We start from the raw sequence: 18,977 nt of genomic DNA on the forward strand, positions 1-18,977 counted from the left end.
AAAAATTTAATTTGTCTTATCCAGCAGGGTTTCGGAACGCAGCGCCACTTGGCGGTGGAGTGAAGCGACAGGGACACGTATGTGTAAGCTTCGGCGGGATCGTCTGCTTCGATCATTTCACACGTGGAATTTGAATGAATGACACAAGATAGCCCAAACAGGAGGTGAGTTGCGCTATCTTGGGAACGCGCGTCCACTATCTACGGGATTTGAAAGAGCGTAAGCCGTGCGTGGGTATAGTTAGGAAACAAAATTTATACGCGGCAGCCCAAATTTAAGTTTTAGAGTCACCAATTGTGCATGCCGCTGGGTGTGGGTGGGGTAAATTAGCAACGCCAAGTAAGAGCTATCGCTTGCGGGATTTCAATGAACACCACGTCGGCTGGACGTTGTGAAGTCTATACGGCATGTTCAATGCTTCCAATATGAAACCTACGTGCCTGATATATATATATATATATATATATATATATATATATATATTATACGGTATCGTTCATTGATTAAACTCTGATACAAGCGAAGTTGTTCTCATCCATTTGATCGCATTTGTATTGTTATGTGTAACTTTTTAAATGAATTTTATAGCTTAACCTTCGCTCAATCGTAGCACGGTGTTTTGTTGCATCCAGCACTTAGCAGCTATCGGCAATCCACCGGTAATATGACTGCATACACTGTCCACGTATTTTCCGAAAACGCCACGTGAATTGATCTAATCGAATAGATGATTATTTATTCTGCACCGTACGTACACATGTATATATGGCCTAACTAGGTGCCGAACAGGGTGCTCCCGGCCTAGTTATACCACAGCCATGCGTATACGTACGGAACAGGAAAGTCCCAACCGCGAATCCAATTAAAAAAAAAAAAAAAGAAGAAGAAGAAGAAGACGAAGAAAGAAAAAATAAAGAAAAAGCGATTACTGGCAAGTATCGGAGCAGCGTAAGTATAACCTACTGTAGTGGCTTTTCTGTGAACAAGTTTAGGTTTCGTTTTCGAGAAAATGTGTCCACAGAAAATGGTCACGTGACGCGACATCGTGACGTTTTGGGCGCTCGCTCCGGCTTTGTCGGTCGTCTGCCATGCTGCTACTCGTTGCATGGCCACATGTAAGTAAAACCTCGCTACAACGAAGTTGAAGGATTGCCAAATCAACATACTTCGTTATACACATTACTTCGTTAAAACAGCTGTCCACCCTCACGGCCAACACTGCCCGACAGTGGGGAGTGTGTGGTGCTGCTATAGTAACCCCCGGGAATTAAGCCGATGCAAATGCCCGCTGCGCACCGCTGAAGGACCGCGAAACATTGTTTCCCGACGCGCGTGTTTGGTCAGCGAGATGACATGCTTTCTCTCTAACGCAGCTGTGCATGCTAATTCAAATTCGCCGTCATTGCGCGTGCACAAGGTGTTATTTCTCTACGGTGTTAGTGTTGCGTGATCGATCGTGTCGGCAGAGCAATACAATTTACTTTCTGATGTCGTAAAATGCTCAGCGGCTGTACGCGAGCGGACGCCCCTAGGCAACAACAATGAAAACAACACCACCAACAAATATCTTTACGCTGGCCACCGCGGAGGGGCCTTGCACAAAATCAGAGGCCTACCGACGCGCTCTCCCGGCACGTTCACGAAAAAATAATAAGCCGAACGATCGCCGAGTACACGACCCCGCAGAATCACTGCGTTGCAAGAGAGACTACCGCGCCCTCAAGAAGTTTCTGTCAACAAGAATATGCTGCCATCAGACACTGCCACGCGGTGCTCGGGACATAAGCCGCACTGATGGAAGACATTCTCCATATAGACGGATGGCACGGAAGAGACGCCTATCTGACGACAGTTAAGACAAAAGCGTATACCAGAATCACAGACCACCGAATCAACCGCATGCCCAACGGGTGCCCGTCTATATACCGCCAGACATACTTATTTTATTTATTATACAGTACCTTACAGGCTGCCAAGCATTGAGTAAGGGGGGGGGGGGGGGGGGGGCGTCGTAGAACAAACGACAACAGAAAACCGATACATGAGAGCTAAAATGTTTACAATAATAACGTACTTGCAAAACAGTGTTACAAATAAAAAGTCGCAGTTTCGCCCGAAAGGCGAAGCATCAATTGCGATAGCAAATTAGTAGAGAGCTACACAGAGTAAGAATAGTCGTTTTACCAGCTGTATTGACTTGGACACATTCGACTTACTAAGTGAATTAAGCATGGTATCAGCGCGCACAAGCAAACATGAATAGATCACACTCGATGACCGCACACAACCGCTGTCAAAACGCTGGCGTGAGCAAGCGCGCCAGCAGCAGCGAGCGAAGGTTCGTGCGGTCTATCGCTTCAACAGAAACTAAGCGGCGAAAGGCACAGCGCATACAAAGGTACGAGCCGTGTTGTAGATCGCTTTCAAGATACGGTGCGCACGACCGCCAGCAGCCGCGCAAAGTACAAGTACGCAGTTGCTGGCAGAGTAGAAGCCGCACCTCCTCCCTCCCGCGCTGCCTTCCCGCTTTCCTCCTTTCGCGTAGGGAGATTGAGTCGTCAGTTACCCTTGCACCCGGTCGTAAGATACGCATTTGGTGCCGCAGCTAAACGTCGCCTCCCCTACCTCCCATCCCCCACGGCCTTTCGCACGACAGAAAAACATCGCGTTTGCTCTCCGCCGTGCGTTCGCTCTCCGTCAAAGCGCACTTCCCTCGCGCGCTTTCACGCGCACATACAGCATACGGCGCGCGGCGACGATTTTATCGCCCTTGGACTTTCTACGGAACCTGACGGCGACGGCAGAAATTCGCTTGGAGTGTCCATATAATTGCTATCGCTATAAAAGCGACGCATCGCTCGCGCATAAGAACAGCAGAATGACGCACATAGCGCGAGCACATATTCTATGGTCCCATATGCTATGGGGACTGCATGGGATACCAATTAGACTCATTCCGCCAGAAATGCAGGCGAACATACATCACTGCGCTTGAAAGGTGGACTTCCCCGCCCCGACGACCATCGAGTCCGCGACACGCTGCTCTTCCTCTGCGAGTTTGTACGCCAGGCCGGCATCGAACGCCTTAAAAATAACAGGCTTAATTTGCAGCACTCCGCCGGCAACGAATTAAACGCGCTGCAAAACTTGCTGCGCGCCGCTACTTGTGCGCGCACGAAGATGTATGAGCGTCGACAGCTGCATTAGAGAAAGCACTCAGCTCGCTCGCGATGATGGGGCAGAAAAAAAAAAAAAAGAAATCGCTGTCTATCTGCCGTTTGCAGCGGGTTTTTGCAGTTTGCCTATCCTGCAGTTGGTTACTACGCGCACGCCCCCTCCACCATTTTTTTTCTTGCGCCCATGTCGGCCGGGAGGGCGGACAAATCGTTATAACGAAGTAATGCATATAACGAAGTGCGGCTCCTCCTTCAACTTCGTTATACCGAATTCTTACTTACATGCATAATTCAAAACCTTGTTTTATAGTCATCCTACTCAAAAGGCTTACACTGATACACGCGCATACGCTGATATGATGTAATAGGAATATTTGTACACTATGTAGCATTTTATGAATGACCGTTTACATGGTAAGTGCCTATTTGCAGCCTAGGTGCTTAGAAAGAGCCGCTTATTAATCGCACCCAAAGGTTTATTGCAATACTGACAGCTATAGTAGCCGACAATATTGCTTGAATTTCGGTCTGCTCAGATTGTGAACGACCGTGTGAGCATCCTGTGTTCTGTGTTTCGCAGCAGAAGCCCACCATGTGATGTGAAACGAAGATGCGCAAACGTCCCATCAGCGAGCATCAAGATTCAGTCGGAGACGGCACCCTGGCTCAAACCAAAGATCCTTTGCTGAAGGATGGCCGCGCAAGCGGGGACAGCCATCACAACGACAAAGACCGCGTTGGTGGTGTGCGAGAAGAGTGGCGTAGCATTGCACTCCTGCTGTTCCTGTACTTGCTTCAAGGCATCCCACTGGGCCTTGGTTCAGCTGTGCCACTGCTGCTTCAGAACAGGCGCATCAGCTACAAGGTGGGCTATCGATGCAGCAATGATATGTGTGGGGCACTCCCCCCCCCCCCCCCCACCCACACACACATACAAAAGAAATTGGCCATCATTTTTTTAACCCTTTATGCAAAGCATCATCCCACTGGTAGATGTCATTGCTGAACACTAAATATCGCCAGAGCTTGTTCATAGGGGTGTGTGAATAGTGGTTTTTGATACCGAATCAAATACGAATCGAGTAGTGCCCGAAGCGACTCGAATCGAATACTTTTCGCATAGTTTTCGAATAATGAAGAGCCGTTATCACAATTATTATAAAACGATGTTCACGTACCAGCATTCTTAAAGTCAGCAAACTTTTTGTCATTACATATGTATAGTACCTTATGAAGCGTTGTCTATCAAAAGCACAAACGGAGCATTAGAAGCTTCAGAGAGTGCGAATGATCGCTGTACAGTCTATAAAACATGGTTACCTAAGTGACGTAGTCGACTCCACTGCGCACACTCTCATGTTTTATGTCCATACTATACCCGCGGGGGTAGAAACTTGCCGCACTTTTGTTTCAATTTTATGCTTATTTGTGTGCAACTGACGTTTTGAAATATTCGAAAAGTATTCGCATTTACGAAATCTATTTGTGAATTTGTGAATTCTATTTGTGAAGTGCCGAATTTGTGACTATTCTATTCGGAGACCGAATCGAATAGGACACTATTTGATTCGTTATTCGAAAGTTTCGAATATTCGCACACCCCTACTTGTTTACCGAGTATTGTCGGTGACAACCTAAAAATTCTCTGGAAGCTCTACCCACAAAACTACATTACAGCTAACCTCTGTGCTTCTGCGCTCCAAAAAATAGTTTTCGAGAGGCGCTGACATTGCATAAAAAAAAAGTTCCCCTATGTCGTGACGTCGCGAAAATGAGCGAAATGCTTTCGGAAGCATGTGCTGCACACCAAGAAAGTTTTTTTCTTCTTTTTTAAAGCTCCCTGCTGCACATAAATGCGTCAGAGTACTGCACTACAAGAACGTTTATCGGTGGGCAGCTAGTGGCAGGCGTCACAATCTTCATAACATTGAGATGTGGAGAAGGGCTCTGGTTTTTAGAAGCAAAAATCAGTCGGCTTACTTTAGGCTAAAAGGAGACGCCGTACGTTCATTTCACGCAGGAACAAGCCCTGTTCAGCTTGGTGACATGGCCCTTCAGCGTGAAGCTCCTATGGGCCCCCATCGTAGACTCTCTGTACTCGAGCCGCTTTGGGCGGCGCAAGTCGTGGCTGGTGCCCACCCAGTACGCCATTGGCCTGTCCTTCTTCTGGCTGTCGTCGCACGTGCGGTTCCTGCTGGGCGACGAGGAAGGCAGCAGCGAGACGCAGCCCAGCGTTCTCATGCTGACGCTCATCTTCCTGTCGCTAAACTTCCTGGCGGCTACTCAGGACATTGCCGTCGACGGCTGGGCCCTCACAATGCTCTCACGGTGAGTGAATGCACAGTACTTGTCGCGAACTTTCTTTTCGAGAAAGGCAGACTTTTTTATATTACATTCAGGTTCATTCAAGTGTGCGACGCTGGGCTTGTTGGTTGAGCATGACATAAAAAGATGAAAACAGAGCAAGAACGACGACGCACAGAAGAAAAAAGACACACACCACAGGCTCCACCTTTTAGAGTGCAGCTCTTGGCGTCGTCCCTCGTAACCGAGCTCAGCGATAGAAGAGCGAACGCGGAGCGCGGATAAAAGACGGTGATAGCGAATAGAGCGCGAGGAGGAAAGTGGAGGAAGAAAAGCGTAGTGCCGCGCAAGACAGGGCGACTATGGCTACGAAATGGCGCCAGAGTAGCGCGCATCGTCTGTTCACCGATGACGCCACCGATACCATGTATGGAAACAAAGCGCTGCATGAGCGGAGGTCTGTCTGCGGCGACTGCTGTAAATCGCGCCTACGCGTCACCCACGCGCTGCCTCTCGCGGTCTTCCGATTAGCGAGGCAGTCACGCCACACTTCGCTCCGTTTGCAACGTGCCGCACGAGACAGATCGTCCGCGTCGTCAGGAATGAAAACACATATACAGCTGTGCTCAAATTTCGCATTAAGGAATATCGTAATCAGCGGGAAATTGTTTAGTTCGTTCAAGTATTAAACACATTACTCAAGCTCTAAAAGCGGCCCTCTGGGCACAATACAAAACCTCGATATAACGAAGTCGGTAAAAGGGCAATTTGCTTCGTTATACCGAAGTTTCGTTATATTGAAATTCGACCTTTTATGGAGATAAGTCCAATGACCGACGTATTTTCCTTACATTGCTAGAAGGAACCCTATAATTTTGGTAATCATAAAAAAAAAAAAAATTTCAACGAGAAAAATAATGTTTGTTTTGTTGCATTTGAGAGTCGGCAACCAACGTTACGGTTTCATGCCGTGTCGACGATATCTTCACATCGGCGGTACAAATTAAATTAAATTAAATTATTGGGTTTTTACGTGCCAGAACCACGATCTGATCATGAGGCACGCCGTAGTGGGGGACTCCGGAAATTTGGACCACCTGGGGTTCTTTAACGTGCACCTAAATCTAAGTACAGCGGTACAAGGCGTAGCTTTCGCGTTCACTCCGCCGCAGCAGCTGATAGTGTCGACCGCAGTGAGACGATGCTATCATATGAGAAAGGAGCGAACGCGCTTCAAAGCGTTTCCGAAACTACAGAGCTTACGCGACCTCTAGTACTAAACGCGCGGGAAGACAGCATACATGAAGCCACGGCCATCTTTGCTTTGCACCCGCCGCGTGTGCGCCCAGCCAGGCTGGCAGTCATGTGTAGCTACGGCCAGCCTAGGAGAGGAGAAAACCGCTCACCTGCCCCTCACCCCCCCCTTTCCAAGCTCGCACGTGAATACGGCGCGCATCAAGCCACATCCTTAAGGACTTAACCTCAGCATACGGCGCGAGAGGGTCTTATCGCACTTGGACTTGATACGGGACATGACGTCGATAGGATTGTTGCTACGCTATATATACTTCGCTTCGACGGTCGCTCTTCGTCGCTTGGCGCGCGATTTGAGATGTGCGTTCGCAAGCAGCCGCTTGTTAATCGACCATTTGACCATCTGCGCCTGCGGGAGTTTCCACTTGTTACCTTGGTATTTCTTCGCGGCGGCAGTGATATCTTGCAACATCGAAATAGTGTATAAACACACTTCGTTATATTGAGGCTCGAAATGCATGGCGTTCTATGGAAGAAGTTATTAAAAATGAGATACTTTGTTATATTGAGAACTTCGTTATACTGGTTTGTTATGTCGATGTTTATGAAAACTTGATATAACGAACACAGATTTAACGAATTATTAGATATAACGAAGTAAATATAAAATTTGGTTGGTCATGCCTGATTTCAATGGAGTATTCTCCTGGTATAACAAAATCGTAAGTGCAGGATACAACGCAGGTATCGGTTTTGGCGAAGCAAATTTTGTTAGCACGTGCTTTAAAATACATAGGGTAGCAAATGTCAAATACAGTCACCGGCTGATTTTTCAGACTCCTTTATTTTCGGACCTGCATGATTTCTGTGGCACCGTCACCTAACCATAGCACCAATATATAACAGCAATAATAAAAATTTCGGACGCCACACGCGTTTCAGGCTCGATTTTCGCTTTTCTTGGCCGCGAGATGCATTTTCACTCGATGCAGCATTCTTATCGTGGCAGGGTATGGCCGTCACCTAAAAGCCATAGGGTTCTGCGGCAAATGCCAATAAGAACCAATAAGAGCGACGAGGGTACGTCACAGCGCCGCGGTCCGCGCCGGGTTTTCAATAATCGTCCTCTCTCGCAAAATTCGGAGAGCGCGGGAGATCGGACGCCGCACGGTGGCCTCGCGGCAAGGCGCTGAAAGCTTGAACTAACCCTTATATACGTGCGCGTGGACACCATCTTTATATAGCAAATACGAACCATGAAACCGAAAATACGTCCATGAGCATCGTCAAGTTGCCGCCACGCAACGTTGACTGGCACGTTGCGAGACCGGGGTTACAAGTTTTCTATGGTTGCCGACCGGCCGAAAACGACGTCAGCCGGGAAAACAGCCGCCGGGAAGCGGCACTGGTTAGGACTGGCGGCCTAAAGACTGCAGAGTGGCTGATAACAGCAATAATCAAAATTTCGGACGCCGCACGGTGTTTAAAGCTTGAACTAAGTGCGCGTGGTCACGAACATGATGGCCATGAGCAAAGTTGCCGCCACGTTGACTGGCACGAGACCGCAAGTTTGGTTGCCGACTCTCGGCAAAGCGGCACTGGTTAGGACTGGCGGCCTAAAGACTGCAGAGTGGCTGGTGACAAGGCATCGCGGAAAGCTTGAAGCCAATATTTTCGCACTTGTGGTACCGACAGCAGTAGTATCGGAGTATGGATCCATGTCCTGCTTAATTGGCTTAGTAAGACCCCAAGTCGGCAAGCCATAGAGCTGATCCCGCGTGATAACCACTGCACGGTTCCGTATTTGCGCTGTGCAGAGCGCGTGTAATAATTTATTCTTGTTTGGGAGGCCTCGTATAAGCACAGCATGAAGTTGACTGGTCATCAGAATCCGCAGGAGACCTTTTGCTGGGCCTTAGGAGGAACCTCACTTATGCGTTTCTTTCGCATAAACCTGATTGTGATTTTTTTCGCCGTCGATATCTGCGTGCATTCTTATAACGAATGTCGGATACAACGAAGATATTTTCGTGTCCAATGCGACTTCATTATAATGAGGTTCAACGTACAGAGTGCTCTATAACAGTACAAATAGCATGTCCCTTCCCCTTTCCAGGAGGCACGTAGGCTACGCCTCCACATGCAATTCTGTGGGGCAAACTGCCGGATACATCTTGGGAAACGTGGTCTTCTTGGCTCTCGAGTCGGCAGACTTCTGCAACCGCTACCTGAGATCCGTACCTCATAAGGATGGTATCGTCACTCTTGATGGTGAGGATCCTCCTGCTGCTTGGCTATTATATTTACTGTATGTTCTTCTGTACGCCCTTTCCATTAGGCTCACAATGACAACCATTTATTTTATGGTGTCGTCATCAACATCAAGCTATGTCCTGAGCTTCACCAAAACAAAGCTGCCCAGCACCACTGCCACTGTGACATGCATTTGGCAGCTGGGTGTACTAACCACTGCGGGATCGCACAGCTTTGGCACTGGGTAAATTGCACGAGACTTTGTGCCCCATATGGACTCTGAGAGTGCTGATGTTTGTGCACACATCTTGGAGGCCATAACAGGCAATACTGTAGTGGGCAAGGACGACATTGTGCGTATGGCAAAGGAGAAGCTGTTCCTGAGAATGTAGCAGTCCTTGCTATTAGAGCAGCTGATACTGTTGCAGTAAATGCATAGGTTGGGATAACAAGCGGATAGTCACTCTACTCACTGACGAATATTTTCACAAGTTATGTACTCATTCACACTTACAAGCACTCACACTCGTCGACAATCACTCACATTCCTTCTCATGCCTACTCATATAATCAACAACATTCACTCACATATACTCACGCTCACTCACATCCTTCATCACTTGCTCTACCTCACGCCTGTGAAGGGGAATGTGGAGATAGTATGGGTCACTGCACTTATGAGTGAGTGTGCCGATCTATGAGTAAATGAATTAAGAGCCAGAGCAATTGCTGAAGTCTGCTGACTTATAAGCTGTGCCGAAATATACATGCCCCTGTTTGCACAAATGAACCATATGGCCCTATTATCACTCGGTGAAAGTGTAATTGCTGGCATATACCAACTATAATTATTTTCAAAGTAAAATTTCAAGAAAAGAAACTAGAATGCAGGAACCAACATTTTGCTGTCAACTAAGATCCATTTTGGCATGTGGTAAATGTCTTCACTCAAAAGTGACTGCTTCTATAAACATGGTGGAAGTAAATTTAATTGTGGTGAGCTATAGAAACATAGTTATGTGGCACACTGTGGATTGTGGTGGTGAGAATGAGTTAATGCTGCCATTACGAAGTTGTACAATGACAACACAATATTCACAATGGCCTTTTGTTATAATGCACATAGTTCCAAAGCAGTGTTGCAATTATGAAATGAGAGCTTTAGGAGCTTGAGATACAATGTATTTCGTGTTTCCTAATGAGCGTCATTTTCAGTACAGTTATTGTCTATGGAAATTTGAAGAATTTTTACTAGACTGATAAATTAAGCTTTGATTGCTTTTTTGGGTGAATGGCAGAAAATGTTCTGCAAAGTGTTTAGACTTCAAAACTGTGGTGTCAGTCACCATGTGTGCACAACAAAAAATACTTTGTTTTGTTTGTTAACATGGTGACATAATGTATTGGATATCTGAAATCAGGCATTTGCAAATAGGCCGCTAGGTTCTACCTTATACAATCTTGACCCTCTATAGTGATGGTACTTTACTGCATAATCAACACAATGTGTTTTCTTAAACACGCACGATAGTAAGTAGGTCAAGGACACTGTCTCAACGTTTCTCAAAGCTGCAGTATTGTCATCTCGTAAATAAAGCGACAAGCACCTTAAGGCTCAGAAATCAGAGGTACAATTCCTAAAAATACTACAAGCATCAAAGTGAATTACCACTTAGATATCAAAAAGGTGTGTTAGGCTTGAGCATGACAACTTCGTGTACCTGCAGCAAAAGCGCAAGACAATTTAAGAATCCAGGACCGCATTGCAACTCACTAATTGCGTTGTGGCCGCAGGGTTCCTGTATTTCTGGGGCATCCTGTTCATGGTGACGACAACCCTGGTGGCCTTGCTGAAACAAGAACGAGATGCATCTACCACAGATGAGGATGGCCACTCTGATCTGGGTATCGCTCAGACATACAAGATGGCGCTGCGCATCTTTCAGCTCCCCAGTATCCGCACGCAATGCATTTTTCTGTTAACGTGCAAGGTGAATGGTGTTTGTCTCGCGTGTGGTAGTGTACGTCTTCATTAGTATTGCACAGCTAAGTATGAATGCGTATGAAAAAATTCTCGCAAAACCCATCTCACGATGAATGTAGACGTTAATGCGATTAGTACTGAAGCAATGTAGCGACACACTGTATTGCCACTGCCGAAACCTGTCGCGTATGAATCACGTAGGGAGACAGGCTCCTTTCTTGCACTTCCCTCTGGACATGCATCACCTAGTGGTGCCATCAGGAAGTCTGCACGTGGCACATGAGTGAATATATATGCAGAGAAGATTGTCCGAATATATATGATGCGGGTTTGATTCTGCCCAGCACCCAAAAAATTTAACGGATTTTTTTTTTTTTTCATTGAAGAGCGGCGCATACTCAGTGACCCAGGCTGGCGTCAAAGAAGTGAACTGAATTGAGAAGCACATACTCATAATCCCCTGACCCATGTTGGTCTGACGACTGGTTTTAAACCTAATTCCCAGGCGCACAGGAGCTCTACCTATTAAACCATCCACATCAACTTGGGTATCAGTGACCCAAGTTTATGTGGATCGGGGAAAACGATTAGAGACAGACATAGATAGATACCGGTAAGTGCGTGACGTATCCTAAGAATGCTGTTCACATTAAAAGTAGAACATTCAGATGAGGGGTCTCAGTCTCACTTAAGGCCTTGACAAAATCAAAACAAGATAACAGGTTCATGGAAAGATGAAGACATTAAGTGATAAACAGTGGCTGAACATGGTAAGCGTCAGCCTACAGCCAACATTTCAACAAGCGAACATGTCTTCGTCAGGGCAAGACAAGTCTCCTGGTTGAAAGGTTGGCTCCAGCCTCAGACATCCCTTGTTCTATTGCGGATGATCACTTCATGCAGTGGATTGTATAACATCTTTAGGACGTTTTATAATTGAATTCAGCATAGCCAACAGTGCAGACAATAGAACAAGCGATATAAGCAGGACACTGTGCTATCAAATAGTCTTTATTTGGAGGGGCACAATAATCCATATAGCATTAAACACAGAATGTGCTAGCTTATAGTCACAAAACAACAATGCAAAATCACTTGTTCCATTACCTGTGCTGTTTTCTATGTTAAATAAAAACCAACTAGCCAGGCTTCAAGCGCCCTAGCTTATAGCGTTACTGCCATACCATTTCTGTCTTTTGCTGCCCTGCCCAAGTGTTAACTGTGCATGCACTGACTTCTGTGGATGCATATGAGAGCTTTGTGCCTGGCAGGGGTGGTAGGAGCAACGATAAGGCAATAACAACATACCAAAGCAGTCTGTTGCCATCTATAGACGGAAAGATAGGGAGGTTGATACACTATTGTGTTTAGAAGGTGACACAGCAGAGTTGAAGTTGTGTGAGGTTTAGGGATCAGTGAAGAGCACTTAATACGAGAGCCATGCAGAAAAGCTTGACAGGTTCCAGGTTATGTTCATATCATGGTGTTGAGAAATTCTTACCAGCTGACACCCATGAGAAATTTACTTGGGGCTTGGGCTAAAATTTAATGTTTCTCACCTAGTGCCTACAGCAAAGTGGTCGCCTTTTTTTTTTTGCCTGATGCCCATGGTCGTGAAACTTGGGGATCAGGGAAGTACACTAAATAAGAAGGCCATGGGGAGCAGCTTGACAGGCTGCAGGTTATGTTCATCACATGATGATGTTGAAAAAATTTATACCAGCTGAGGCCTGTGAGAACTTTACTAGGGGCTAGAGCTAAAATGTTTCTCACCTTGTAGCATTCAGCAAAGTGGTAGCCTTCCTTTGCTTAATGCCCATGGTCGTGAAACTCAGGCAGGATGTATCACGACTGTGCAGGTGGGCTTTGCTGCAGCTGACAGTGTGACGGGGTTGAAGCTCCTAGAGGCTGGCTTACACAGGGAAAATTTGGCTCTGCTGGCAATCCCGTTGGTGCCCATGCAGATTATGCTGCCATTCATGATAAGCAAGCATACAGGCTGGCAATAGACCACTAGACGTCTTTTTCAAGGCCTACCCTTACAGGTATGGAACACAGCACAAAGTGGCCTGCAGCAATGCAGTGGTCAGTGTTTTTTTTTTTTTTCTTATTTGTTTTTTCACTGGTGTTTCACGAGAGACTCATACACCACGAACGAAGCTTAATTAATTCTTTCAGGGATATAGAAGCACTGAGCTTTGTGTCCATTTGGTGCAGAGGCTTGTGATTTTTCATTAAATAATTAAAGAAATAGGAACAATGCTTTTGTAAAATTGATGCCGAACTCTGTCACTGATACTTCTGTGAGATTCTACTTATATCTGAGTAGTAAGAAAGCAAATTTATTGGCAGTTCTTCTCTGCGTTTTTCATCCTAAGCAAAGCTATTTTTAGCAGAAACAAGCCAAAGAACAAAATAATTAATGATAGTGAAAAAAGAAACACACACACACACAAATACACAAGGAACAAAAAAAGAAAAAGGCAATTCAGTCATCAGTTATTGTTGGCTAGTTGAGGAAAAAATACACCTTAAATCACTTTTCTGACTAATCACAGTGTCTCACTATTAAAGGATGTTGCCGTGCGAATCTCCTGCGCAAAAATCTTTCGAATCCTTCAAGTATAAGAAGAGTTAGAGGTAGTTTTCACACTGATGTGTGGCTTTCTTTCTCCCTTGGTCTCCACTAATGTGGGGAGATGGCAAGAGGGCAAAGTCAAAAGTTCTTTTTCTCATTTTGATTTCTTTTACCACGTTAGTTCTGGTTTAGGCATGTGCAGCACTCTCTAGACTAAGGATGGGTGCTCGGTGCCTGGAGCTACGTCACTTACTGAGACCAATCAGCACACGTGATTGTCTGATCGTCTCACCAACGAGAGGACTTGTCACGGCACTCCATGGTGACCGCAGTGACTATACTAAGCAGCACGCCGGTGCTATCTCGAAGGCCGCACTCAGTAGACCACAGCTGTGTGCAACTGCCGTGAGTGGACTGGAAGTGCAAAGATGAAATACATATACTTTTTGTCTTTTTAAGATCACAGACACGTAATTTTCATTTTTGTAACTCAAAATTAACAATTATAGTATTACTGAGAATCTTCTCGCTATCTCGAAATCAGATAATAGCTGTTAGTGGACTTGGCTGCTAGTGAGGTAGCTGCATGGTGACATTGCAAAGGGGAGAGCAATTTATTTTAGACACGAGATTGTAAATTCCCTGCTGCATGCAGTGCAACAATATTTGGCTCACATGTTCACAGGAGCCCATTTTACAGATCAGCGGCATTTTATTATTATGTTCAAAAACTTCTTCAGGGGCTCTTTAATTTGGCATCACATTTGGCATGATTCTAAAAATGGAAGCCTACAGTGGAACCCATAATGAGCAAGCTTCGTGAAAAGCTTTATAGGTTGCATTCAAGGATAATGCTAGAGCAAATATGGTTGCCTTTATGCATTATTCATTCCTGTCGTATGACCTGTGGTTCTCGTAGGTTGCTCCTTGGAATGGCGTTCATGGTTCTCATCCACTGGACATATCATGTCAAGAATCCAGATGGAACGTTCCCTATCTACTACTACATAGTTATTGTGGTTGTCTACGCAGTGCACCAGGTAATGCTTCTGTGCATACAGAATGAAATAGCCAGACGCCATTATGGAGATGGTTTCTTTAATTACACGTTCATTACGGCACGCAGCTAAGAGCTAATGTTATGGCAAATAACTATTCGCTCCCTACACGTATCTTTTTGTGGGAATTTTATCGGAAGCCAGCATCCATGAAATTTCACACAGTGGTATGAATGCAAAATGCCAGTAGCACTGTACAAGTACGTTGCCTTGTGCAGTTAGTATACTCTCGCAGCTGCACGCAGGCATATCTGTATAATGAACTATCATTTCATGCAGCCATAAAGGAATTCCAGGCACATTTTTTTGACAAGGTAAACAAACACACCCAGCTGCTTGTATGATATTTATAATACATGACTGCTTAATTGCAACCAATTGATAGGAGCTTACAGATAACAGTAGACACTAACTGCCAACCATCAGGCTTGTTGCCATGGCTCCGCATAAATTACTTGAGTGCCGAAGACGCTGAGCACAAATCAAAGAGTAGTTGAAAACGTGCACAAAAGCAATTCATAAGCAGCAAATGCTCAGCTAAAGCTTGTGTGCATTGCACAGGACCTCCCAAAGCTTTTTTTTCTTACTGGAGGACATTTACATCGACATTTGCACATTGACAGGTTAATTAACAACACGTCGTTAATGCATAGGGCAGGACACAGAAAAGCACTGAAGAATCAGCTACAGCATCCAGGGAGAGCTCACATGAAAATTTCGTGTCCAGCTTTTTTTTTTTTTTTTCTTTTTGGCTTTTTTGGGTAGCTGTCAGCTCCGTAATTACAGTGTGAAGCCTCAATTCCTCAAAAGCACTGGAGGTAACTAATTACAATGCCTTTTATGCGACCAGTTAAAAACGTGTGCCAAGTGCAGAGCGGCTTTGGACGCGAAAAAGGAGACTATTCACATCACCAAAAGCGGAGGTGGCAGTCACATGGTATTACAAATGCCAGTCAGCCTGGTGCTGTGTATGAAGGTCATACAATGACTGTGTTGCCGAAAGCTGCCAATTGTGCGTTTCTCTTGAAAACACAGTTCTCTTTTTTTTTTTTTTTGTCCCGTCGAGAACTGAACAGAGTCAGCTTTTGGTAGCAGTGTGCGTGTACTTGTCAGTGGTGTTTGGTACCACGAGACCACCACATCAGGTTTCAGTGACGTGATGAGTATCCTTTTTCAAGTCTGAAGCTGTGCAACACTTGGCACACATCAAAAGGTACGGTAACTAATTATTTGTCAGCAGGCTTTTGAGTAATTGAGGCTCCACAACATAATTGCTGGATCGACAGCTATCCAATATATATATATATATAGAGAGAGAGAAACATTTTGTCACTACTCCTTTCAGATATCTTTTAATACTGGCGCAGCACAAGCTGGTATGAAGCTACATTTGCCTTCCGTTTTATCACTGTGCTCAAAGAAATGTGCATTTGCCTGACCTTGGCTTTGCAGGTGACTGTATACAGCTGTTTTGTGTCCTTGATGGCATTCCATGCAAGGGTGAGCGACCCCGCCATTGGGGGAACTTACATGACTCTCCTCAACACCATCACTAACCTGGGGAGCAATTGGCCTGCAACACTCTCACTGTGGATGGTGGACAGTCTCACTTTCAAGCGATGTGTTGGTGCCACTAAGGGATGGCTACACTGTTCATCCAAGGAAGACCATGATGTGAGTTCGCATATTTTCACTTCTGTGGCAGCTATTACACACCGCAGTCGACTTGAAACAATACCACCCCCATTACTTTTTCCCCACACCCACAACAATTGGTATTCTCTACTATATACACGGTATATTCAAGCTGTGTAAAATTAGTGTGGTTACCACTAGATGCGACAGCAATGATCAGTATTTGAGGTTTTGTGAATGCTGTTACAAGTGGTGCATATTGTCATAAATTGATTGCATCCAGTAGCGCACCCAGGATCTCTGCCAGGGGGGGGTTGACAGTTTGCCAATACCATCTAAAGAGCGCTAATTTCACTTTCTTCGGGGGAAATTGTAAAAAAATGCGCTTTTTGCGAGTGTGCAGACGATTGCGTGTCTTACATCTTAGTTGCAGTACTGAAATGCGTAAGGAAAGAAAAGGGGTTAAACAAAAGAGGGGATTAAGTCGGCCTCAGGGGGGGGTTACAACCCCCGAATCACCCCCCGTCGGTGCGCCACTGATTGCATCGTATGTGGCCATTCATCTGTTATGGTAAATGGCATCCATACATAGATAAATTGTATATCATACCTTCTATAAAGGATGGCTGTAGTTGTGCTGATAACCGACACATAAAAAGGCGCGCCTATTTGAATATGAATGCATTGTTAGTCGAGTTGAAATGGTATGTGACTTGTTCTAACACTAAAGAAACAGATGACAATACCTTATAGAGTACCCGGATAAAACCAGCATCACAATACAATTACAGACCAGCATTATGTCTTACAAATAGGAACTTGAATCCAGTTGCTTCAGCAGCAGAAGCATGCAATATGTTCAGCTATAGAGGCCCTCCATAAAAACCGACTGGTTTTTGGTTGCCATAGTGAGACACACACTGGAGCAGGCTCGGGCAACTAGTCACCTGACCCACGATGCGCCTGTATGTCTTGTGGTGTTTCTCCAGCATTCCGTTAGTGAAATTCTACATGCTAGCCTACTGCTTTTGGACTCCTGTCGAGGTGCCTCCCCATTACTGTTTTCACTTTCTTGCAATCAGCAGCACAATCATGGTGCAGGCATGGAGCTTCCAGAGATCTTTCAACCAGCAAGTTGTGGGGAACATAGTTCGTGGTGTCTGCTGGGCCATGTTATGCATATAATGCACCGTGTATTTCGAAAAACCACAGTGAAGTTAATGGGACCTGCAGTCGAGCGCGGGTTGCCTACAAACAGTTTCTAGGTGCGTCCTGCGCTCACACGCACATCTATCCTTGGCAGTGGAAACACTATGCTGCCTTGAGTGTGCACAGGGCCGTTGGCGTTATAGAAAAGGCATACAGTTTAACCTCTATATAACAAACTTCAATATAATGAAATTCTTGATATAAGCAAGTATTTAAATTTTTATAACTTATTGCCGATACAACACAATGTATTTTGAACCTCAATAGAATGATGTGTGTTTATATACAATTTCAATAGAACGAAATTTCACCGCCACCACGAAAGACTATCGAGGCAATAAATGGAAACTGCCACTGACGCAGATGGTCAAATGGTTGATTACAAGCAACCACACCTCTTAAATTGCGACAGAGTGGCCACCATAGCAGAGCAGCGTGTTTGCCAGTAGCAGCGAATTCAGCTGGTCATGGCCTACGAAATCTCACATCGCGCACCACCTGGTTTCGGAGGTCATAATTGGCGAGTGGTGTACGATGTCAATGTAAGCGTATAGCACATTCATATCGACGCATTCTATGCCGTGTCAGCGCCCAATTTGGTGTTTTTGTTGCAGCCAATTCTCCCTGCCTTGTGTGGCAATAGCAGCGATAAACATGAGTAGCGGTATAATACTAAGCTCAAGACTCTCTCACCATTTATAAATTAGTTCGGTGATACCTCAGCGTTCCACTGATCGCACCGTCCCATTGCAAATGACACTCCACGGAGGTGGTGGTGTAGACACGAGAGCTTCGCAGGCTTTGCTTGTACCGCCGATGTGAGGATATCACCGACACGGCATGAAACCGTATCTTTGGTCGCCGACTTTCAAGTTCAACAAAATAATTTTTTTTTCTTGGTGAAATTAATTTTTACCGATTTCCTAATACTTCGGAAAATTTTACGACCCCTTCTGTGTAAGAAAAATTCATCAACGATGTACTTAGTCGCTAAAAGGCCGAATTTCAATACAACGAAATTTCAATATAACGAAGTGAACCGCTGTTTTTAGTGACTTCATTAGATAGAGGTCTAACTGTAGTATGTGCAAGATTTTTTCATCATTGTAGCTGCTAAAGTGACTGTCAGGCACTAACACTGTCCACATTACCTTCAGGCATGTAGCAGTCAAAGGGGCATCTGCAACACTACATTAGATGGCTACAACATTGAGATGGTGCTCTGCATCATGCTCGGTTTCCTGTGGCTCTTGTATGCACGGCGGAAAGCACACTGGTTGCAGTCGCTGCCACAGTCTGCATGGAAGTGCACTTGATCATGCTGCAGGTATGTTACAATAAATATACACAGCTGCAATCAGTGGACCTCATTATGTTGTACACATACCTTTAACTTCCCCTTGAATGGCTAGATACCCACCAGAAACTGAACAGGCTCGGTTTATAGTTGTACCTGTGCATTACTTTTTCTTTTGCATTTGTAACAGCTCATGTATGCCAAGTTAAGAGGAGGCCTTAACTCAGTG

General features: G+C 45.3%; 1 protein-coding gene across 1 annotated transcript in view; it reads left to right on the plus strand.

The window, feature by feature from the left end:
• The window catches only part of LOC119446279 (acetyl-coenzyme A transporter 1-like), a 20,183-nt gene continuing 1,206 nt past the window's right edge, over window positions 1–18,977 (plus strand). The window contains 10 exon segments of the mRNA XM_049664052.1: window positions 1–168; window positions 3,760–4,041; window positions 5,197–5,504; window positions 8,851–9,005; window positions 10,782–10,978; window positions 12,831–12,968; window positions 12,970–13,016; window positions 14,469–14,589; window positions 16,060–16,281; window positions 18,609–18,778. Coding sequence (XP_049520009.1) covers window positions 3,787–4,041; window positions 5,197–5,504; window positions 8,851–9,005; window positions 10,782–10,978; window positions 12,831–12,968; window positions 12,970–13,016; window positions 14,469–14,589; window positions 16,060–16,281; window positions 18,609–18,767 — 1,602 coding nt within the window. The 5' untranslated portion in view covers window positions 1–168; window positions 3,760–3,786 and the 3' untranslated portion in view covers window positions 18,768–18,778.

This window comes from Dermacentor silvarum, chromosome 3 (assembly GCF_013339745.2).
Source record: "Dermacentor silvarum isolate Dsil-2018 chromosome 3, BIME_Dsil_1.4, whole genome shotgun sequence".
Taxonomy (NCBI): Eukaryota; Metazoa; Arthropoda; class Arachnida; order Ixodida; family Ixodidae; genus Dermacentor; species Dermacentor silvarum.